Genomic DNA, 24,707 nt, shown 5'->3' with positions numbered 1-24,707 from the left:
GAGAGAGAGAGAGAATGAATCCCAAGCAGGCTCTGCAGTGTCAGTCAGTGCAAAGCCGGTGTGGGGCTTGAACCAAAGAACTGGGAGATCATGACCTGAGCTGTAGTCAGACGCTTAACCGACCAATCCACCCAGGCACCCCTGACTCTTTGATATTTCTATGTCAAGTTATTTTATGTTGCAAGAGATTCAGTGTGCCATTTAAAACTGTTTTTTTTCCCTCTTTCTGATGTAATTTTTTGTTTTGTTTATCAATGTATAATTTACACAAAATAAAAATTCACCAGTTTTAAATGTATAATTAAGTGAATCTTAACAGGCGTATAGAGTTGTATAGCCACTACCACAGTCAAGTATAGAGATTTCGATGACCCTGCGAGAGTTCTCTCAGGTCCTTTGCAGTTGGTTACTTCTGACCAACGCCCCTTCCCTTGCGACTGCTGGGCTGCTTTCTGTCACTGTAGTTTCTTGACTTTTCTAACATCTGATATAAATGAAATAATCTGTAGCCTTTTGCATTCGGATTCCTCAACTTAGAATGCTTTTGAGATTCGTCCATGTTAATTGTATTTATTAGTACTTTGTTTCTTTTTATTTTGGAATAATATTCTCTTGAAAGTATAAACCACAACTTATTTACCCAATGATTTACTCAGGGACCCGTTGAGAGACATTCGAATTGTTTCCAATTTTTGGCCGTTATGAACAAAGCTGCTCGGAACGTTAGGTTACAAGTCTTTGTAAGAACACGTGTTTTCATTTCTCCGGGTAAATACCTTGCGGTAGAAATGCTGGTTCACGGGGCAAATGCATACTTACTGTTTTAGGAAACTGCCAAAGCGTTCGCCAAAGTGGCGGCATCGCACCATCGGCAACATCTGGTCATTTCAGTTGTTCCATATCCTCTCCTGACTTGCCTGGTATCAGAATGGTTTAATTTTGGCCATTTTAGCGGCTACATAGTTTTATCTCATGGTTTTAATTTTCATTTCCCTGATGACTAATAGCAACATATTTTCATATACTTATTTACTATCCACGTATCTTCTCTGGTGTAGTGTCTTTTTGAATCATTTGCTTGAGTTTGTTTGTTTAATTAATTAACTAATAATTATGTTTTGAATTGTCTTACTGAATTGTATGGCTTCTTCAGATATGAAAATACATAACTTACCAGATATGTATTATGCAAATATTTTCTGCCCATTACTTGCCTTTTTAATTTTATAATAGTGTCTTTTGAAGAGCAAAATATATTTCCATTTTGAAGATTCTAATTGATCAGTTTTTTCATTTATGATTCATAAAACCAGTTTTTTGTATGTACTATTAAAAAAATCTTGGTTGCTAAGAGTTACTCAGATACTTTGCTTTAAGCATACTATAATATGCTTTTACTATTTAATGCTTGAATTTTTATATATTATGTAAGGTCAAGGTTCATATTGTTTCCTTTTTGCATATACTCATCAAATTATTCCAGCACCACAGTATTCTTCTTTTTTTCTTTTTTTCTAAAGTTTCTGTATTTACTTAGAGAAGGGGCAGAGAGAATAAGAAAAAAAGAGAGACTCCAAGCAGGCTCTGCGCTGCCAACGTGGAGCCCGATGCGGGGCTCAAACCCGCGAACTGTGAGATCATGACCTGAGTCGAAATGCTGAGTTGGACGCTTAACCGACTGAGTCACCCAGGCGCCCCTGAAAAGATTATTCTTTTCCCATGGAATTAACCTTAACACTTTTTGTAAAAAATCAGTTGACCAAACACTGCACACCTATTAGAAGAGGAAAAATCTGGAACACTGATAATATCAAATGCTGGTGGTTTATTGCCAAACTCCTGAGTGAGCTTTGGTGTTTCCCCTTTTTAGGGAACTTATACACTTCATTTAAATTGGCAATTTATTAACATAAAGTTGTTCGTAATTTTCCTGTATCATTTTTTAACAGTCTTTGGGCTCAGTAGTGAAGTCCCCTGTCTCATTCTAATATTTATCATTTCTTTTTCACTCTTGTTTTTCCCGGACCCGTCTGGCTAGAGGCTTATCAATTTTATCTTTTTGTAGAACCAGCCTTTGATTTCATTGATTTTTCTGTATTTTATTTCTTTTGTCTATTTTATTGGTTTCTGGGCTTATTGTTATTCCTTCTCTTCTCATGCTTTCTTTGGATTTGCTCTTTATTTTCCCACTGGTTTTTTTTTTTTTTTTTTTTTTTTTTTTTGAGTAGAAGCTGAGGACATGAATGCGACAGCTTTCTTCTTTCCTAATACAGGTGTTTAGTGCTATAAATTTCCTTTTCGTCCTGCTTTAGCTGCATCCCACACACTGATGACAGGTTGTGTCTTCTGTGTGTGTTGTGCGCGTGTGTGTGTGTGCACTAACGTACACATGCACGTGTGCCTTTGCAGTGTAATAAATTTAAGCTTGTTCAACAGTCTGTCTTTAACAGAGTAGTCCTGCGGTCTTCTGCTTCTGGGGTTGAGGCCACATCCCTCCTGAGATACTTTTTTGCCTTTGGCAGTTGTTCCGGGGTTATCATTGGACAAAGATCACTTTTTAATTCCTAATTTTGGTAGTTCTCAGACCACATATGTAGTTGAATTCAAACCGGAAATCACTATGGTAGTCGGCTCCGGGTTTAGAATTCTCAGTGTTTGTCTTCTTGCCAGAGATAAGGCTAAGAGACAGTGTTACCTGACATTTTCCTCACTGGCGTGAGAGATTTTCTTTCCCTAGTCTACCTTTCCACTAGACATGTCGCCTTCTAGCATCCCACGTCTTCTGGGGCCTCTCCGCTCCAATTCCCAAGGCATTTGCAACTCTTCTTACGTGAAAGTTCATAATCCAAACCATTTGCTTATTTAGTCTGGACTTATCTCTTTTGGTTCTCCTCCGTCTGGTTGCTTGTAAGACTTTCTCCTTATCGTAAGTTTTTAGCAGTTCGATTATGATGTGCTTTTTGGGGCATTTCTCTTTGTCGTGTTCCCCCTGACCCAACTTAGATTTGCTCACTTCCTTGCCTATGTCTATAGTGTCTATCAAATTTGGAAAATATTCAGATATCTGTTATAAGTTTTTTCTGCCAGTTCTTTTGGTGGGGCTCCGATGACACGTTTGTTATGCTACTTGATGTCTCTCGGCTCATAGATACTCTATTCATTTTTTCTCTCTGGCCTTGTAGATAGGTTTGATTGTCCTGTCTTCATTTTCACTAATATATCCATCTCTCAGGCCGTTCTGCTGTTCATCCTATCTGGTGTATTTTTCATTTCAGATATTTTTTAAGTATAAAAGTTTGATTCGGGCCTTAAAAAAGAAATTCTTCCCCGGGGCACCTGGGTGGCTCAGTCTCAGTTAAGCCTCACACTTCTGCTCAGGTCATGATCTCACAGTTCATGAGTTTGAGCCCCACGTCAGGCTCTGTGCTGACAGCTTGGAGCCTGGAGCCTGCTTCCGATTCTGTCTCTCTCTCTCTCTCTCTCTCTCTCTCTCTCTGTCTCTCTGCAACCTTCCACCCCCCACCAACCCTGCTCACATTCTGTCTTCTCTCTCAAAAATAAATAAACGTTAAAAAAAATTAAAAATCATCCCTTTTTAATGCTGATGTGTCTCTCTGTGTTCCTGAACAAACAATATCTGTATAGAATAAAGGCTGTCAGGAAGATATTAGTTTGGAGAGGCCAAGGCATCTAGAACTCGTAAATTCTAGTTGCCTTGGGGTCCCCAAACTCCACACTCTATCTCTGTGACTCAGCAGGACCTGTGAGTTCTGATGGTGTCCTTCCCTCCCAGCCTGAAAAGTCCCAAGTAGCAGGCTGGTGCATGAACAGGGTTCACTCATGTGTTTGTCTTGGGGACTGCTGTCCTGTGGTGCCTGTTGTCCGGTGTCTAAAATCTGTTGCTTCATACATTTTGTCTGGTTTCCTAGTTGTTTAAGATGGGAGAGTAAATCTGCTCCCTATCATTCTCTCTCAGCCAGAAATGATTTGCCATTTTTTTTTCTTTTTTAGTTATTAATGCAAAGATCATTCTGATCTTTATATTAGAGCACATTTTTTTTGCACTTTGGCTAATTATAGCACATTCTCAGTTTTATTCTATAAACTGAGCCACGTATATAGTGGGAGAGGATGAATTTTTATTTTCACATTGTCTCCAGGATTTATTTAAGGAGTCTTGCTTTCTGTTTTAGAGGCAAAACGAACAAGTCGGTTTTTAAGTGGCATTATCAACTTTATTCACTTCAGAGAAGCGTGCCGTGAGACATACATGGAATTTCTTTGGCAATACGTAAGATTTAAATATATTTTGGGGTCACATAGCAGATCAGTAACATCATTTATGAGCTACTAACCTGTTTTGAAATAGTTGTCGTGGGTATCTAATTGTCGTATGGCTGTTAGAGCCCAATTTATTTTAATATTTATGTGAAGTTGAAGATTTTAATGACTGGAAAGCATCTACCAAAAGGAGTTTTTCTTTGCTATTTGATCATGTTAGGGAACTTTTGTTCCCTTTTGTTTTCTTCTTGTAGCTGAGGCTCCTTTTCCTATATTAGGAATTGGAAGAGAAATAGTAACGAATCTGTCTGTTTTTATTTAATTAGATATTTGAGGTTTGTATTTGCTTTCTAAAAAATAGCCTAAAAGGATGTTCTGTTTATCAAGCTTGCCCAACATTGTGTTACAAGATTCAAGCCAAGTAAATCACTCTAACAGATGGAAACTCGTTTCGCCAACAATTTAGAGAATTTGGAAAGATTATGGGTCATCTGTGTGATTTGTTTCCATCTGTCCTCAGTGTGGGGTTATCATATTCTTAGAAGAGTGCCAGAGGACCACCAGACAATTAGAACTTAAGCTCCAGCTACACTGAGTGTGTATGTAAGTGCTTCCTTGCACAAATCCCGTTAAGCTTATGCTTCCTCAACATCACACACTCTCCAGAGCTTACACACGTATTTGCTACACACACAGAAACATACACTTTTGCTTGGCTGATTTCTCATTTTTTAAGCCACAGCTCAAACATCTGTTGGTTTCACGAAGCCCCGGGGACACTCCTCCCCAGCCGCTACCCACGTCGGGTTTGGGTGTCATTGTATCTAGTCCTGTAGCAGGTTGCTCTGCGGTCTTCCGGGCGTGTGTCTGACTCTTCTAGGAGCTACTTAAGTCCGAAGTGTAACTTCGCCTTCTTGGGTATTGTTCCTGGCACTTAGCGCAGTGCCTGCCTATGGTAGGAACTGGGCATTTGTGTGTGAACAAGAAAGTTTCTAGTTCACTCATCACGAATGCCTGTTCTCTCTTAAATTTCTTATTTCTGATGGTGAAAGATGAGGGGTAAGCATTCTGTGGTGTGAACCGGTAGATGTTTTTCGAAACACATCGCTGTTTATATTGAAAAGCACTAATACAAAATTTGCTTTAACAGAAATCTTCTGTGGACAAAATGCACCAGTTGAATACTGCACACCAGGAGGCACTGATGAAACTGGAGAGACTTGAGTAAGTCGGAGATTTACGAATAAGTACGGTTTCGGGGCGCAGAGTGAATCGCGGGTAGGACTTTGCAGTCCTGCGGTCCCCTTCAGGTCTCCCCCACTGCCCTCACTAAATAGCAGACGGTCTAAGTTTACCTGTTCTAAAAAGAAAAACTAGCTTTCCTTCTTTCTAACTCTTCGTACATAATATATTCTTTAACTTTATCCTTGTGGTTAGTGAAATTAGCCTGAGATGTGTAAAGCCGTGAACTTACCTCCTAAGTTGTGTCTGGAGTTACTAGTGTAGGGGCCTAACTGGCCTCTGTTCCTTAAGGTCTGTTAATTCTGGGCAAGTTTTACTCCTTCAACAGAGCTTTGTTTTGCTTCGTTGGTCAGTGGGGAGAGTCATTCAGGAGTTGTGATTTCTTGGCCAGGTACATGGACTTTGAGCAGAGGGATTTTTTTTTTATCCCTTCTGATTTCTTGACGGTTTTGAGTTGACCTGCTTCGGGGAGAACATTCCTCACCTGTCCGTGTGTAGATTTAGAGACAGCCGGGAGCTGTGAAGTCTAGGGGTAGGAGGCAGGTAGTAAAATGTAACAGGTAAATTTGGCGTGAGCCAAGGGGAAAGATGAGTAACAAACCAGGAGCAGGTGTTTCCAGCATGTGCAGCAGAACGGCCCTGTCCCTAACGAAGCCTGATACACACATGTACAAACCAGGAGCCAAAGGATGAGAGAAAAATGGGCAAAGGTTGAAAACGGGATTTACGGAGGAATACGTGCAAATAGCCAGTTGAAAGCATGTCAAGATTATTCGGCGCGCTAGCAGCCAGGGAAGTGATAGCAAAAACCACAGTTCTAGACCGCGTCTCAAAACCGAAGTTGAGAGCCACGCGCAGGGCAGAGACCTTTACGTGGGCAAGTGCTGGTAGGAAGGACGGGCAGAGTAAAGGAATGCGGGACCCAGGAGAGAGAGGGGAGGAGAGCAGCCAGGCAGGAACCGGCACGAACAGAAAGGGATGTCCCGCCCCTCGTATCAGGAGCCGAGTTAGAAGGGGCAGGTATGAGTGCAGAGGAGTCCATCCATAGATTGGGAGGTGGGAGGCCGAAGGAGCCCATCTGAGTTTTATTTTCTGTGTCGTAGAGGTCAGGTCGTCTATTTTAAACCCCTGTCACATGAAAGGATGAGAATTCAGACACATGAAAACAGTTTTTTGTTTCTTGTTTTTTCATCTGAGTTATTTGAGGACAGGGACGGTTTTGGCCTTGCACAGTTAAGAACTTGATATGTGTCATTTTAATCTATTTTGCTATGTTTAGTTCTGTTCCAGTCGAAGAACAAGCAGAGTTCAAGCAGCTTTCAGATGATATTCAGGAGCTGCAGCAATCACTGAATCAAGAGTTTCGTCAGAAAACGGTATCAGCTGTGTTGACCGTAAAAATGAAACAGCCAGTTAATCTTATCAGCAAAAATGGGTTTATGTGGGAAGAGCAGAGAGTTGCAGCTTGGTACACGTCAGCTGAGCACAAGCCGAGGGCTAGTCGGACGAGGAGAGCGATGTTACTTTATGGAGAAGGAGGGGGTGGGGAGGGGCGACTTTGAAAGAAAGTCCACGGAAGAAAAGCAGAAGTTGAGGCTGCTGGTGGCTTCTCCTTGGCTGAGTGGCGCGGTGGTTGGGGGAGTGGATTCCCAGTGGAGATGCCACGAACCTCCTGCCAGCATTGGGCCTGCGGTTGCCGAGGCTTCCTGTAATTGACATGGAGTGGTGCGGGGTGAGGGCTCCCCCTCCTGGCCTCCCGACTCCACGTGAGCGAGGTCTCGTTTTATTTTCACGGTTGTTAGCTTAAAATTTAAAAACACCGCTTTTTTTTTTTTTTTTTTTTTTTGGTGGGTGTGGAGGGGTAAGGGAATGTTACTTCCAGTTGCTAAAGATGCAGGGTACCTTGCTGTGCCCACTTGTGCCCCTTAGAATGGATGTATACTTCTGTTGACCATGAGTTATTTATTCGTGTTGTCAGAGTTACACGCTGTCTCCTTGACTAGAGTTTTTTAGGATTTCCCTTTTTCTGCTCCCGCCGTTCCCAAACTGTCCCATGGCACCCTGGACACCACAGCGAACCCGCAGGGGTGCTTCAGGATATTTTAAAATTTCAAGGGAAACAATGATAAGCAGCATCTGCCATACCCTGCTTGAACCACCTGTTGAAGATAGTCCACAGTTCCAACAACTCACATTACCTTCCTTTCGTGTCTTTGTGAACCTGGGTTTTGACATTGGCCATGCTAAAAAACCAGTACTACGTGAAAAAATCTCAGAACAGGAAATGAGACTGTCTGAGTCCAATCTGATTCCAAGATGTGTGCATTTGTGCAGTGTGCAACAGGTACACACATCCAATTTGGGAGTAGTTGTGGTTATTTGAGAATAAAATAAACATCTTTTTCTTTCAATTTGTATATATTGCTTTTTCAAAGGGCTACTGAGTTGTTAGGACATAAGTACTTATGCACTTATTTGGACTTCACTGCTTAGTAGAGGAGCTGTTAGATACTTGTTTTGGAGCAGTGGTATCACAAATAGATAAGTTTGAGAATATATATTATGGTCTAATCCATTTAACTCCTCTTCTTTCTTACCTTTATGTTAGCGGCAAATTTAAATCTATTTTGAATCATTAGAGAAGAGTTGTTTGCTTTTTTCCTTAGATAGTGCTACAAGACGGAAATTCCCAAAAGAAGTCAGAGATTTCAGAGAAAACCAAGCGTTTGGTAAGCTCCTTTTCATATAACTAGCCCTGAAGGTTTGACTGTGTTATGTGAGGAATGTTTGAACTGTGTGTGTTACGGTCACATGTTTCTCCCTTTTTCCTTAAAACGAGACTAATTGAACTTTTCTCAATTTAAATACAATAGCTGACTACTGTCAAAAAACGGAAACACAGAAATGTGTGAGGAGAGCAAAAATCACCTGAAAGCTCCCGCACAGTCTGAGATGTGTCCCAGATGACGCTTGTCTCTGCGGACAAGCACGTGTGATTGTACACGGGGAATGCTAGACCCTTCACGCCTCAGACCTGCCTGCTTTCACGTAACAAAAGAGTGTAGAGAGTTAGCACGTCACCGTCGATCCTCATCATCTAAATGGTTACCCATGGTTGTGCGTTGGGCTAACGTAGCTACTTCTAGTGTCCTGTTGATAGACGTCCGCTGGCTTCTAATTTTTCTGCGATCGGACAGCAGCGTGTACGGGCTACACACGTACGGGCGTCGATATTTGTGCACCTGCTGCCCTTCATCTTAGAATAAATTCCCACATGTAGGATTTCTGGGTTAAGGGGAACACACGTGTAAAATCGACCCACCGAGGGGCCCCTGGGTGGCTCAGTCGGTTGAGCCTCTGACTCTTGGTTTTGGCTCAGGTCGTGATCTCACGGTTTGTGAGTTCGAGCTCCGCGTCGGGCTCTGTGCTGACCGTGCGGAGCTTGCTTGGGATTCTGTCTCTCCCTCTCTCCTTCCCCTTCCCCTGCTCACTCTCTTTGTCTGTCTCTCAAACATAAATAAATAAACTTGAAAAAGTATTTAAAATTGATCCACCTTGCTAAACTGACTTCTAAAAAGATATCAACTTGCATTTCTACTGATACAATATGAGTGTTCTTTTCCCTACACTCTTGCCAAAATTGGATGTTTTTAGTTTGCTCTCTTTGTCACTTTTGTAGGAAAAAAAACACCTCATTTTAATTTTGATTTTTTTTGGTTCTTAGTGATTTCGACATCTTGATTCAATGGTTTACTGTTATTTCTTATTTTGTAAGCTATCTGCGTTCTTTTCATTTCATTTCATTTTTTTAATTTATTTTTTTAATGTTTACTTATTTTTGAGAGAGAGACAGAGCACAAGTGGGGGAGGGGCAGAGAGAGAGGGAGACCCAGAATCCGAAGCAGGCTCCAGGCTCCGAGCTGTCAGCACCGAGCCCGACGCGGGGCTCGAACTCACGAGCCGAGCCGTGAGATCATGACCTGAGCCAAAGTCAGACGCTCAACCAACTGAGCCACGCGGGCACCCTGCTTATTTCATTTTTTTTAAAGAAGATTTATGAGTTTGGGGTATTAACTATTTGTCTTTTACTTTATAAATTATCTTATAATAAAAGTTGACTTTTTGAATGAACACATTCACATTGTAGATATTCTAAAAGTAATACACAGTCTTTGTACAGGAAAGGAAAATGTTTTTTTGAAGGAAGAAAGGAGAAGGGAAAAGAAAGGCAAGGAAAGAAAAGATATCCTCAGATAATATATAAAGGTTTAAGAAACAAAGCTGAAAACAACCATAGTTCAGAAAGGAGCCTGATCTTCATTATAAAACAACATAATAAATCAAGCTAAAATCATTTGCCCCTCTAAAGATCCAAAAACGAACGTTAAGGCTGTTTACTTTTGAATGATATTTTTTTCTTTTTCTTTTTAAATCATTTTTAACAAAATTAGTTCAAATCACTTTGTTAAAATTGAATTCAAGAAGTGAAATGATGTGGCCAAAAACAGTGAAGATTTTTATGAATCTAAAAGATAATACTAGTTTATGCTCCCACCAGTATTACAGTACTGCTGATTTTTCTCTTGCTCTTGTCATCAATGATGCTTTCAATAGTTTGGGATTTTTTTTTTTTTTTGGTAATCTAAAGGGCTTAAAATAGTATCTCATCATGCCTTTTAATGGAATTTTTAACTACTATAATATTTAACTTTTGTTGTGTCTTAAATAGCTGGATTGTCTTGTATATGTGTTGTATACTCATGTCTTCTACCCATATTTCTATTAAGTGTTTTATATTTTCTAAAATCACTGTTTATATGATATTTATTATATACATACTCAATTACTCAATGAAGCCAATAGTAAGAATTTCTATGAATATAAAAATGCCCAAGATGCAGTCTCTACCTGTCCTATAGGTAGTAATAAAAATATCCATGTAATCAGATGATTTCAATAAAAGGTCGTAATGCTGCAATTAAAATGATGGTTTATGGGCAAAAAAAAAAAAAAAAAAAAAATTCATCATTTTTTCCCCATTAGAAGGCTTATGTTTTCAATGTGGTAAAATGTATAGACATGGCCTTCATGGTTTGTGGCTTGAATTCTTTTTTTTTTTTTAATTTTTTTTTATTTTTTAATATATGAAATTTACTGTCAAATTGGTTTCCATACAACACCCAGTGCTCATCCCAAAAGGTGCCCTCCTCAATACCCATCACCCACCCTGCCCTCCCTCTCACCCTGCCCTCCCTCCCACCCCCCATCAACCCTCAGTTTGTTCTCAGTTTTTAACAGTCTCTAATGCTTTGGCTCTCTCCCACTCTAACCTCTTTTTTTTTTTTTTTTTTTTCCTTCCCCTCCCCCATGGGTTTCTGTTATGTTTCTCAGGATCCACATAAGAGTGAAACCATATGGTATCTGTCTTTCTCTGTATGGCTTATTTCACTTAGCATCACACTCTCCAGTTCCATCCATGTTGCTACAAAAGGCCATATTTCATTTTTTCTCATTGCCACGTAGTATTCCATTGTGTATATAAACCACAATTTCTTTATCCATTCATCAGTTGATGGACATTTAGGCTCTTTCCATAATTTGGCTATTGTTGAGAGTGCCGCTATAAACATTGGGGTACAGGTGCCCCTATGCATCAGTACTCCTGTATCCCTTGGATAAATTCCTAGCAGTGCTATTGCTGGGTCATAGGGTAGGTCTATTTTTAATTTTCTGAGGAACCTCCACACTGCTTTCCAGAGCGGCTGCACCAATTTGCATTCCCACCAACAGTGCAAGAGGGTTCCTGTTTCTCCACATCCTCTCCAGCATCTATAGTCTCCTGATTTCTTCATTTTGGCCACTCTGACTGGCGTGAGGTGGTATCTGAGTGTGGTTTTGATTTGTATTTCCCTGATAAGGAGCGACGTTGAACATCTTTTCATGTGCCTGTTGGCCATCCGGATGTCTTCTTTAGAGAAGTGTCTATTCATGTTTTCTGCCCATTTCTTCACTGGGTTATTTGTTTTTCTGGTGTGGAGTTTGATGAGCTCTTTATAGATTTTGGATACTAGCCCTTTGTCTGATGTGTCATTTGCAAATATCTTTTCCCATTCCGTTGGTTGCCTTTTAGTTTTGTTGGTTGTTTCCTTTGCTGTGCAGAAGCTTTTTATCTTCATAAGGTCCCAGTAATTCACTTTTGCTTTTAATTCCCTTGCCTTTGGGGATGTGCCGAGTAAGAGATTGCTACGGCTGAGGTCAGAGAGGTCTTTTCCTGCTTTCTCCTCTAAGGTTTTGATGGTTTCCTGTCTCACATTCAGGTCCTTTATCCATTTTGAGTTTATTTTTGTGAATGGTGTGAGAAAGTGGTCTAGTTTCAACCTTCTGCATGTTGCTGTCCAGTTCTCCCAGCACCATTTGTTAAAGAGACTGTCTTTTTTCCATTGGATGTTCTTTCCTGCTTTGTCAAAGATGAGTTGGCCATACGTTTGTGGGTCTAGTTCTGGGGTTTCTATTCTATTCCATTGGTCTATGTGTCTGTTTTTATGCCAATACCATGCTGTCTTGATGATGACAGCTTTGTAGTAGAGGCTAAAGTCTGGGATTGTGATGCCTCCTGCTTTGGTCTTCTTCTTCAAAATTACTTTGGCTATTCGGGGCCTTTTGTGGTTCCATATGAATTTTAGGATTGCTTGTTCTAGTTTCGAGAAGAATGCTGGTGCAATTTTGATTGGGATTGCATTGAATGTGTAGATAGCTTTGGGTAGTATTGACATTTTGACAATATTTATTCTTCCAATCCATGAGCAGGGAATGTCTTTCCATTTCTTTATATCTTCTTCAATTACCTGCATAAGCTTTCTATAGTTTTCAGCATACAGATCTTTTACATCTTTGGTTAGATTTATTCCTAGGTATTTTATGCTTCTTGGTGCAATTGTGAATGGGATCAGTTTCTTCATTTGTCTTTCTGTTGCTTCATTGTTAGTGTATAAGAATGCAACTGATTTCTGCACGTTGATTTTGTATCCTGCAACTTTGCTGAATTCATGTATCAGTTCTAGCAGACTTTTGGTGGAGTCTATCGGATTTTCCATGTATAATATCATGTCATCTGCAAAAAGCGAAAGCTTGACTTCATCTTTGCCAATTTTGATGCCTTTGATTTCCTTTTGTTGTCTGATTGCTGATGCTAGAACTTCCAGCACTATATTAAACAGCAGCGGTGACAGTGGGCATCCCTGTCGTGTTCCTGATCTTAGGGAAAAAGCTCTCAGTTTTTCCCCGTTGAGGATGATGTTAGCTGTGGGCTTTTCATAAATGGCCTTTATGATCTTTAAGTATGTTCCTTCTATCCCGACTTTCTCAAGGGTTTTTATTAAGAAAGGGTGCTGGATTTTGTCAAAGGCCTTTTCTGCATCGATTGACAGGATCATATGGTTCTTCTCTTTTTTTTTGTTAATGTGATGTATCACGTTGATCGATTTGCGAATGTTGAACCAGCCCTGCATCCCAGGAATGAATCCCACTTGATCATGGTGAATAATTCTTTTTATATGCTGTTGAATTCGATTTGCTAGTATCTTATTAAGAATTTTTGCATCCATATTCATCAGGGATATTGGCCTGTAGTTCTCTTTTTTTACTGGGTCTCTGTCTGGTTTAGGAATCAAAGTAATACTGGCTTCATAGAATGAGTCTGGAAGTTTTCCTTCCCTTTCTATTTCTTGGAATAGCTTGAGAAGGATAGGTATTATCTCTGCTTTAAATGTCTGGTAGAACTCCCCTGGGAAGCCATCTGGTCCTGGACTCTTATTTGTTGGGAGATTTTTGATAACCGATTCAATTTCTTCGCTGGTTATGGGTCTGTTCAAGCTTTCTATTTCCTCCTGATTGAGTTTTGGAAGAGTGTGGGTGTTTAGAAATTTGTCCATTTCTTCCAGGTTGTCCAATTTGCTGGCATATAATTTTTCATAGTATTCCCTGATAATTGTTTGTATCTCTGAGGGATTGGTTGTAATCATTCCATTTTCATTCATGATTTTATCTATTTGGGTCATCTCCCTTTTCTTTTTGAGAAGCCTGGCTAGAGGTTTGTCAATTTTGTTTATTTTTTCAAAAAACCAACTCTTGGTTTCGTTGATCTGCTCTACAGTTTTTTTAGATTCTATATTGTTTATTTCTGCTCTGATCTTTATTATTTCTCTTCTTCTGCTGGGTTTAGGCTGCCTTTGCTGTTCTGCTTCTATTTCCTTTAGGTGTGCTGTTAGGTTTTGTATTTGGCATTTTTCTTGTTTCTTGAGATAGGCCTGGATTGCAATGTATTTTCCTCTCAGGACTGCCTTCGCTGCATCCCAAAGCGTTTGGATTGTTGTATTTTCATTTTCGTTTGTTTCCATATATGTTTTAATTTCTTCTCTAATTGCCTGGTTGACCCACTCATTCGTTAGTAGGGTGTTCTTTAACCTCCATGCTTTTGGAGGTTTTCCAGGCTTTTTCCTGTGGTTGATTTCAAGCTTCATAGCATTGTGGTCTGAAAGTATGCATGGTATAATTTCAATTCTTGTAAACTTATGAAGGGCTGTTTTGTGACCCAGCATATGATCTATCTTGGAGAATGTTCCATGTGCACTCGAGAAGAAAGTATATTCTGTTGCTTTGGGATGCAGAGTTCTAAATATATCTGTCAAGTCCATCTGATCCAATGTATCATTCAGGGCCCTTGTTTCTTTATTGACTGTGTGTCTAGATGATCTATCCATTTCTGTAAGTGGGGTGTTAAAGTCCCCTGCAATGACCACATTCTTATCAATAAGGTTGCTTATGTTTATGAGTAATTGTTTTATATATCTGGGGGCTCGGGTATTTGGCGCATAGACATTTATAATAGTTAGCTCTTCCTGGTGGATAGACCCTGTGATTATTCTATAATGCCCTTCTTCATCTCTTGTTACAGCCTTTAATTTAAAGTCTAGTTTGTCTGATATAAGTATGGCTACTCCAGCTTTCTTTTGGCTTCCAGGAGCATGATAAATAGTTCTCCATCCCCTCACTCTCAATCTAAAGGTGTCCTCAGATCTAAAATGAGTCTCTTGTAGACAGCAAATAGATGGGTCTTGTTTTTTTATCCATTCTGATACCCTATGTCTTTTGGTTGGCGCATTTAATCCATTTACATTCAGTGTTATTATAGAAAGATATGGGTTTAGAGTCATTGTGAATGTCTGTATGTTTTATGCTTGTAGTGATGTCTCTGGTACTTTGTCTCACAGGATCCCCCTTAGGATCTCTTGTAGGGCTGGTTTCGTGGTGACAAATTCCTTCAGTTTTTGTTTGTTTGGGAAGACCTTTATCTCTCCTTCTATTCTAAATGACAGACTTGCTGGATAAAGGATTCTCGGCTGCATATTTTTTCTGTTTAGCACACTGTAGATATCGTGCCAAGCCTTTCTGGCCTGCCAAGTTTCAAAGGAGAGATCAGTCACGAGTCTTATAGGTCTCCCTTTATATGTGAGGGCACGTTTATCCCTTGCTGCTTTCAGAATTTTCTCTTTATCCTTGTATTTTGCCAGTTTCACTATGATATGTCGTGCAGAAGATCGATTCAAGTTACGTCTGAAGGGAGTTCTCTGTGCCTCTTGGATTTCAATGCCTTTTTCCTTCCCCAGTTCAGGGAAGTTCTCAGCTATAATTTGTTCAAGTACCCCTTCAGCACCCTTCCCTCTCTCTTCCTCCTCTGGGATACCAATTATGCGTATATTATTTTTTTTTAGTGTATCACTTAGTTCTCTAATTTTCCCCTCATACTCCTGGATTTTTTTATCTCTCTTTCTTTCAGCTTCCTCTTTCTCCATAACTTTATCTTCTAGTTCACCTATTCTCTCCTCTGCCTCTTCAAGCCGAGCCATCGTGGATTCCATTTTGTTTTGCAATTCGTTTAAAGCGTTTTTCAACTCCTCGTGACTGTTCCTTAGTCCCTCGATCTTTGTGGCAAGAGATTCTCTGCTGTCCTGTATACTGTTTTCAAGCCCAGCGATTAATTTTATGACTATTATTCTAAATTCACTTTCTGTTATATTATTTAAATCCTTTTTGATCAGTCCATTAGCTGTTGTTATTTCCTGGAGATTCTTCTGAGGGGAATTCTTCCGTTTGGTCATTTTGGAGAGTCCCTGGCGTGGTGAGGACCTGCAGTGCACTTCCCCTGTGCTGTGGTGTATAACTGGAGTTAGTGGGCGGGGCCGCAGTCCGACCCGATGTCGATGTCTGCCCCTAGCCCACTGCTGGGGCCACAGTCAGACTGGTGTGTGCCTTCTCTTCCCCTCTCCTAGGGGCGGGATTCACTGTGGGGTGGCGTGTCCCGTCTGGGCTACTTGCACACTGCCAGGCTTGTGTTGCTGGGGATCTGGCGTATTAGCTGGGGTGGGTAGGCAAGGTGCACGGGGGCTGGAGGGGCAGGCTTAGCTCGCTTCTCCTTAGGTGATCCACTTCAGGAGGAGCCCTGTGGCAGCGGGAGGGAGTCAGATCCGCTGCCAGAGGTTTGGCTCCGCAGAAGCACAGAGTTGGGTGTTTGCGCGGAGCGAGCAAGTTCCCTGGCAGGAACCGGTTCCCTTTGGGATTTTGGCTGGGGGATGGGCGGGGGAGATGGCGCTGGCGCCTTTGTTCCCCACCAAGCTGAGCTCTGCCGTCTGGGGGCTCAGCAGCTCTCCCTCCCTTTGTCCTCCAGCCTTCCCGCTTTCTGAGCAGAGCTGTTAACTTATGACCTCCCAGACGCTAAGTCGCGCTTGCTGTCGGAACACAGTCCGTCCGGCCCCTCCGCTTTTGCCAGCCAGACTCGGGGGCTCCGCTTGGCCGGCGAGCCGCCCCTCCGCCCCGGCTCCCTCCCGCCAGTCCGTGGAGCGCGCACCGCCTCGCCGCCCTTCCTACCCTCTTCCGTGGGCCTCTAGTCTGCGCTTGACTCCGGAGACTCCCTTCTGCTAATCCTCTGGCGGTTTTCTGGGTTCTTTAGGCAGGTGTAGGTGGAATCTAAGTGATCGGCAGGACGCGCTGTGAGCCCCGCGTCCTCCTACGCCGCCATCTTCCGGATACCTCTGTGGCTTGAATTCTTTACGTAGAAAATACCGTCCCACTTCTCATTTGTTTAATCCCACATTGTCTCGTTGTACTTTTATGGCTTCCCTGTTAACGCTGACACTTTAGATCCACCTGAAATTTACTTTGGTGGAACATGTTCCTTGTTTTTCTGTCACTCTTTTTATTAGCAAAGGCTTTTATCTGAGTAGTATTGGCTGTGGTTCAGTTTTATTATTCATTTCTTTCTGTCCCATTTAAAGCTACATTAAAATAAAATCATTTTGTAATTATAATATCCAATCTAAGCTTTTTATAAAGGGAAAAACTGTGATGAAAGTCAGTATCAATTGGAAGGAAAGTGATCACTAGTTTTGTGGAGCATGAGGGAGCGGACAGTGGGGCGGTCTACTAAAATAACAGACACACTGTTTCAAACATTTAACTTGCCTCCCTGAGTTAGTTGGAAAAAAGGTGAGATCAGTTGTGGTACTTTTTAGTTAAAAAAAATAACTTGTAGACAAGTTACACGAGCCACATAGCAGTACATTCCTGTTGTGAAACACTCAAGTGGCATAACGTGTATATCGTTATATATGCAGGGAGAGACAAGGGACAGCGAGTGAGACACAAAGCCCCTCTTCTCTGGGCCCGCTTACCCTGCAGGCCACACCCTCCCGTCCTTTTCCCTGACATGGTGTGCACCTGTGTAGAGGCATATGGTTGTCTTGCTTTTTCATTATTCTGCTTTCGTAGAAACTATTCCGTTTTGTGTTGTATGTTGATCTGTAATTGGTTCTTGCACTTCATATTTCTTGGAAACCTTTCTATATCGATTCATTGAGTCATAGAGTGTTTCAAAACAATGTAATTTATCAGCTAATACTTTGGGAGGAAGTTCATGTGAATATTTTTCTTTTTATATAATTTTAGACTTGCAGAGATTTTTTTTTTTAATATTTATTTATTTTGAGAGAGAGAGAGAAACAGCATGAACAGGGGAAGGGCAGAAAGAGAGGGAGAGAGGGAGAATCCCAAGCAGGCTCCGCGCTTGAACCTACGAACCGTGAGATCACGACCTGAGCCGAAATCAAGAGTCAGAGGTTCAACTGACTGAGCCACTCAGGCGCCCTTACACTTACACAGAAGTTTTAATAGCGTTTTCTGATGCCCTTCACCTCAGTTCCCCGGGTGGTTTGAAATTCGGGAGACTAAGGAAATTTGTTTTAATTCAGCGAGCATGTGTCGATCACCCCCCCAGTGCTAGTGCTTGGTGTGTGCTCTGGGAACACAAAAGAACTTTACACAACTCCAGGTCACCCAGCCAAAGTCAGCAACACATATGAAGTACATACGGATAGCGTCCCCTGAACAGTGATGGTGTTGTTTATAGAAGGACGTAAAGGCAGTGGGGGCAGGATTTCCAAGGATTAATGGAGCTCACAGGCGGCACAGGGCTGACGGTTTTCAGAAGGACCGTGCTGATCAGAGAGACATTGCTGGCACCTTCCGAGCCTAGGCCTGACGTTAGCAGGTCGTAGGTAGAGCGGGGCCCTGGTGGAAGAGGACCCTGGCGAGGACGGGAGGGGTACACGGCAAAGGGCCTTTGAATGTCCTGCTCAGGGGCTTGGTCTTCGGCCCACAGACGAATGGGAACAAATACGCAGGCGAGTGACAGGGTCGTAGTTGTACAGCCGCCCCCACCACGGCGAGCAGAGACCCCGTTCCTTTGTCCTTTTCCGTTGTCGTAATGGTAAGTTACCAGTTTTATTACTGTATCTAATATAAATATGTTTTCTCAACAGAATGAACTAAAATTGTCCGTAGTTTCTTTGAAAGAAGTGCAAGAGAGTTTGAAAACAAAAATTGTGGATTCTCCAGAGAAACTAAAGAATTATAAAGAAAAAATGAAAGATACCGTCCAGAAACTTAAAAATTCCAGGGTGAATTTCCTTTTTATTTAAAAAAATTTTAATGCTTTTCTCTATATGTATTTTTTCTTTTTAGCAACTCTTGCTTAGTGGTGTGTTAATTTTGTGGTATCCAGTTTATCTACATTTCTTTTTTTCTCAAGCTTCTTGCCCTTGTCTCTAAGATATAGCTCTTCTCTAAAGCAGGTGTAGGGAAAGGAAGTACAATTTTAAGACATTTGTTCAATTATACAACAAAGTTTTGAGACCTTGTCCTGGATGATCAAAATAGAAATTCTTTGTCCTTGTGAGACCTGCTTACTTTATATGATGGAGAAAGGTATTAAGTTTATAATCAATTACATAATTACGGATTATAATATGTATTATGAAAATGCGTAGGGTGTGCATGTGTTGGGGTAGGAAGTACATGGGAAATCCCTGTACCTGCTGCTCAGTTTTACTGTGAACCTAAAACTGTTCTAAAAATACTTTTTAAAAAGTGCCAAAAAGAGAAACGAACAAAATAATATGGGGTTCTTTGAAATAATGCAATGATGGTGGTCTAATTTAATATTTTGGAACTCTGGGAGTAGAGGGGGAAGGAAGTAGAAATTGATGCTGACATCTGAAGGATAAACAATGTTTATCCTACTAAATGCATGGAAAAGGATCTGAGGAGTGGGAACAGCATTTGCAAATTCTCTGAGGTAGAAGGGAGCAAGGTATATTCAAAGAATAACACCTTAAACGTAAGAAGGGGAATGGCATGAGGTGATGATAGAAAAACTGGCAGATTTTTCAGGGTGCTGGATTTTACTGTGGGAGCAGGACATACCACTGACTAGTTTAAAAGGGGGATGTTGGAACATGATATAATTTATGTTTAAAAAGATGATGGGTCACTGTGGGAGATGGATGGAGGTGGACAGGGACAGAAGTAGAAGTGGGTGGACAATTTAGCATCCTTTGTGAGGCAGGGTTTTTAAACTCCATTAAAGGAACATTTCTGGTTTATCTCTGAATTCGTTATTCCAGCCATTCCTGATCATTAAGATCCTATTACAGGAATAGACAGCAGAACGGAAATGAAAGCCAACAAATAGATCTGAGTATTTAAGAGAAAAGTGTAGTTTATTTAGTAAACAGTTCTGGCTCAGTTGGCCATTCATTTAGAAGAAAAGGGAGCTGGGTCTACACCTTGTGCCATTTACAAAAGTAAATTCTATGTGGATTAAAACTTAATTTTAGAAATTTTAGGAGAACATTTGTATAATCTTGAACTGGGCTAGTTTTTTTTTTTTTTTTTTAAATTAAGACAGGAAATCAAATCTGTAGAGAAAAGAGGACCTATGGAACATGTTTATAGTGCATGAGAGGTAAAGGGGTTATATCTATGACACTCAGAGATGCAAAAGTATTTACAAATTGGGAAGAAAAAGACAACAGAAAAGTGAGCAGTCATCTGATGAAGCGTTTCACTGAGGACAAAGTCCAGTTGGCCAATAAGGTGGGCGGGGACGGGGACGGGCCCCTGGGAGAAGGAAAGGAAGCCTGTTGTTCCAGGGGTTGTAGTAAACATGCTCATTTTCTAATTTCAGAAGACGAATTAATCTTTTAAAAAGAATCTGCTGTAGCAATGGTTATTAGAAAGATGAACAGGAAGATTATCATTGGTAATACGATTGCCCAGGAGTAATTAGGAGTAGTTTGAATATTAGCAGACACGAACTCTCTTAAACTCACCATGAATAACCTTTGGAAGGTACTTCAGTGAGTGATTTAGTAAAATTGTGGCAGTTCTCCACTGTGCAAGGATATCTGGCAATTAGGAAGCATAATTATATGTACTTAGACACGTGTCAGTAATAGTGCTTTCTCCCGGACCCAGAAACTTAATTGTTCTCTGCTCTTAAGCTTTCAGTATTAAGTGCAGAAATTATTTAAGAGCAAACACAGTACTGCAGTTTCATAAAGGAGACTATCACACTGGCTTTTATGTTTTTTGTTTTCTCTCTCAAAGCAAGAAGTGATGGAGAAATACGAAATCTACAGAGACTCAGTTGAGTGCTTGCCTTCATGTCAGCTGGAGGTACAGTTATATCAGAAGAAAATACAGGACCTTGCAGACAATAGGGAAAAGTTAACCAACATCTTAAAGGAGGTTTGTATTATGTAGCATTTTAATGCTTTTATTATGTAATGGTTTACTATAGTTGCTTGGATTTGCTTTTACTTTTTGTTACTATTTTCCTAAAGAAAAGCAAGGTCATTCTAGAGAATAATAGATGTGGCAGTGTATGCTGGGCAACGAAACATTCTTCTTTTTTTGTTTTTAAATACTTACCTTATTTTATATTTGAGAGAGAGAGAGAAAGAGAGAAAGAGAGAAAGAGTCGGGGAGGGGCAGAGAGAGGGAGACAGAGAATCCCAAGCAGATTCTGAGCTGTCAGCACAGAGCCTAACATGGGGCTCGATCTCCCGCACCGTGAGATCATGATCTGAGCCGAGATTGAGTTGGATGCTTACCCGATGGGGCCACCCAGGCGCCCCAAAACAGTTTTCTTGTTGCACACAGTAGTGGGAAGGCCTATGTTAAACTTTCAGATGAGATGAATAATAAATTCAGTAACATGGCATATTGCCATGTGTATTTTGGGGGAAAAGTAATGGAATTTTAAACCTGTACTAACAGTTGCAAATGCGCCGTCCCTGGGGTCTATAAGGAGATTTAGGTTTACAATGTAGGCCCTGCTCTGGGGGTCCACAGGTATACTAATGTTACTTAAGTTTCTCAGGCTGGAAGCTTGAAAATCCTTTGTCACGTCTTCACTCTATCATAGTAATCCAGACTATCCCCAGGATCACTGACTTTGCATTTGATAAAGGACTTCTTTGAGGGAAGAGAGGGGTAGAAGGTGAGGTTGCCTGGGGTAATCTTTCCCAAGCGCGTACTCCCTTATCTGCCGTCTAGAGTCAGCAAGAAGATTGAGGTGCACCTGCTGTAACAGTTCCTTGCACTTCCCCTTTCTCCTTGTTCCTCCTACCTTAGTTCAGGCCCAGCGCCCTCGGCACAGCCTCTCGGCCGGTCCTCCTAGCACACGGCTCTGTCCTCATCCTCACCGATGAGCGACCCCGTACGGACCCCTCGCCGGGTGTCCCGTCCTTTCCCAGGGTCCCCGGCGCCTTCCCGTGCCCTCCGGACGGTCCGGGTTTTTCTCATCTTCCAACTGTATCTTCGTAGAGCTCATCCAAGAAATAGACATTCCTCTTGTTTATAAATCCTAATGGGTTGTATTGACTTTACGTCCTTGTGGTAAAACGCAGAGCCTGAACTTGGAGGACCAAATTGAGAGTGATGAGTCAGAACTGAAGAAACTGAAGACTGAAGAAAATTCCTTCAAAAGACTGATGATTGGGAAGAAGGAAAAACTTGCCACAGCACAATTCAAAATAAATAAGAAGCACGAGGACGTCAAGCAGTACAAACGCACGGTGATTGAGTATGGAGTCATTGTCACTTCAATGTGTTAGAGAAAATAAGCGGGGAAAGCTAGCATGTTGTCACCTCCCTAAGATTCCAAAGCTCCTGTAATCTCAAAAAGGTGTCCCGCCTTTGGGTGACCAGAGATGAATTCATTATGAATCTCCTAATGCTGTGTGTGGATGGAGAGATGTTGTAGGTCCTCGGTTTTTCCTTTTCCGTACATTACACTAGTGTTTCCTTTGCCTGGTTCTCCAGAAGGGCCTCTGGTATCTCTGCTCATGTCCGTGCCCTCTCGGAAGATGAACCGCCTGGCCCGTCTTACAGTCCAGCTGGGCTATGACATTATAGCATCCATGTTTTGTTTTGAGAAAAGGTTGCCCCCGTTTTTTAATCTAGTAAGAATTAATACTTCAGTAAGCATGTTATTGTTGTTAGCCAGTGTGCTTCCTGTCCGTTCCCTTTTGTTTGTTTGTTTGTTTATTTATTTAATATTTATTTATTTTTGAGAGCAAGAGAGACAGAGTGTGAGCCAGGGAGGGGCAGAGAGAGATGGAGACACAGAATCCGAAGCAGGTTCCAGGCTCCGAGCTGTCAGCATAGAGCCCGACGCGGGGCCCCAACCCATGAACCACGAGATCATGACCTGAGCCCAAGTCAGACACTTAACTGACTCAGCCACCCAGGCGCCCCAGAGACTGTATTTTTAGAGTACGCACCGCATGTATGCCCATAAGACCCATGTTTCAGCCTGTATATGGTGAAGATTTCCTTTGTTCTGCCTCATGCGGATGAAGAAAAAGGGCAGAAGCGGTGGATTTTGTATTTGTGGCCAATCCGCCTTGCAGAAAAGTTGTACTGATTCACATCCCCACCCGTAGTACAGGAGTGAAGACACCTGGGGGAGTGTAACTTCAAGTCTCCGCTTTAAATAATAGCCCTCGGGGGCTGCACCACACGGAGTTTGCATCCATTTGCTTTTATGTCTTGAGAAGGGGTTTAGGTTTGTCAAACAAATCGATGCGATCACTTCGGAGTCGGTATTAGAGTTAATGTTTTCCTTTTCAGATGCTTGAGTGGAATTAAAATTTAGCTGTCTCTGTTTTCCTTTAGAGATTGCAATAAAGTTCAAGAAAAAAGAGGAGCTGTCTATGAGCGAGTAACCACAATTAATCAAGAAATCCAAAAGATTAAATTGGGAATTCAGCAACTGAAAGATGCCACTGAAAGGGAGAGACTGAAGTCCCAAGTGAGTGTGTGTTCACAAGTGAATTTCACATCGTCTACCAGCTCACAGTGGCGGTTCCGTCACCCTCATCTTCGGGGTTTGTCCATTCTCTGAAGCAGAACTTGACCTCCTACGTCCTTGGGTTCTGTCTCCATTCACCTGTGTTTGTTTGTCTCCTTCGTACCTTTTCTTCACTGGTCTTTCCCCCTGGCCTGACTACAGTTAAGAGCAGGTGCTCCCGAAAGGCTCTGACCGTTTTTTGATAAGTAAACTTGCATAATGATCGTAAGTAATGTCCTCTAAAAAGTTTCTCTCCAAATGATTTATCATCAGTGTTCAGTGTGTTTGAGTTGTTACGTGAAACGAAATAGCTTAGGTTAGTCCCTGTGTGAGGAGACTTTTAATGGTATCTTTATCACAATTCCTGAAAGTTACTTACTGGTTTTATTCTTTGCTTGTTTCAGCGTATTTATTTTATTTCGTACATAGTTCCAAGTTTAATGAGGACACACATCTTGACTTCCACGTTTGTGTCTTCCAAAATGTCAGTGTAGTGCCAAACATAAAGTGTTTACCTTCTGTCCTTTTCTTAACTGCTGATGTCTCAAAGAAGTAATCTATTCCTGATGTGTTGATTAGAGCTCATTTTCTCTTAATCTTTTTTTTTTTTTTAATGTTTTTTTTTATTTTTGAGAGAGAAAGAGCACAAGCAGGGGAGGGGCAGAGAGAGAAGGAGACACAGAATCCGAGGCAGGCTCCAGGCTCCGAGCTGTCAGCAGAGACCCCGACGTGGGGCTTCAACTCGTGAACCGCGAGATCATGACCTGAGCTGAAGTCGGACGCTCAACCGACTGAGCCACCCAGGAGCCCCTCATTTTCTCTTCACTTTTGAAGTTTGACCTATATCCTCAAGACTGGCCCAAACTGCTACCAGAAATCACTGAAAACAGCCCTTTATCACGTGAAATCCCATGGCCTCTTTTTTTTTTTTTCTTATTCTTCACCTTACCTATATTGCCATATTGGATCAAGGTTTCCTAAAACCTGAAAGCTGAAAAGTGTTTAAATACTTGCCGTCACTACCTTCCACCATCCACATCCAGTTTGCCAGGAGTCAGAATGCTAAAAGCCACTGCAGACACGCCCCTCACCTGTTCTCGGGACTGTCATCTCCTTGAAAGAGGTTGTTGCACGGCCACTTGTAGGTGTGCATGTGCATACACTGAAGGCTGTCTTGAGGCCACTGTGGAGGGAAGGAAGCAAGAAAGGAAAGGAAAAGGGCTGTGTTTCCCTGTGCCTGTCTGCCCAGTGTGCTGCCCTGACTTTTTCTGCCCTTCCCTTTTCTTTCTACATTTCAACGGCTTCTCTTTTTTCTGCCTCTTACCTGGATATGCACCAAGACTCAGGCTTTGTCCCTCTATTTATCTCTAAAATGTGGCTTACAAAGATCTTAGAGGAGATACTTAATCCTCCTTCTTAACCAAATCACTCAATC

The 24,707-nt window shown here is 41.6% G+C and overlaps 1 protein-coding gene across 2 annotated transcripts in view; it reads left to right on the top strand.

The window, feature by feature from the left end:
• The window catches only part of NUF2 (NUF2 component of NDC80 kinetochore complex), a 36,391-nt gene that overhangs the window by 7,003 nt on the left and 4,681 nt on the right, over positions 1-24,707 (top strand). Inside the window, exons 6-13 of one of the 2 annotated variants that reach the window (XM_007075666.3) lie at positions 4,194-4,291; positions 5,432-5,505; positions 6,803-6,899; positions 8,190-8,252; positions 18,396-18,533; positions 20,524-20,664; positions 21,828-22,003; positions 23,098-23,233. In XM_007075666.3, coding sequence (XP_007075728.1) covers positions 4,194-4,291; positions 5,432-5,505; positions 6,803-6,899; positions 8,190-8,252; positions 18,396-18,533; positions 20,524-20,664; positions 21,828-22,003; positions 23,098-23,233 — 923 coding nt within the window. Of the gene's footprint in view, positions 1-4,193; positions 4,292-5,431; positions 5,506-6,802; positions 6,900-8,189; positions 8,253-18,395; positions 18,534-20,523; positions 20,665-21,827; positions 22,004-23,097; positions 23,234-24,707 lie in introns of those variants that run through there. The other variant, XM_015534636.2, reaches the window with a different exon arrangement.

This window comes from Panthera tigris, chromosome F3, assembly GCF_018350195.1.
Source record: "Panthera tigris isolate Pti1 chromosome F3, P.tigris_Pti1_mat1.1, whole genome shotgun sequence".
Classification (NCBI taxonomy): Eukaryota; Metazoa; Chordata; class Mammalia; order Carnivora; family Felidae; genus Panthera; species Panthera tigris.
Note: the sequence above shows the minus strand (reverse complement) of the source record. Positions and strands in the feature narration are given on the sequence as shown.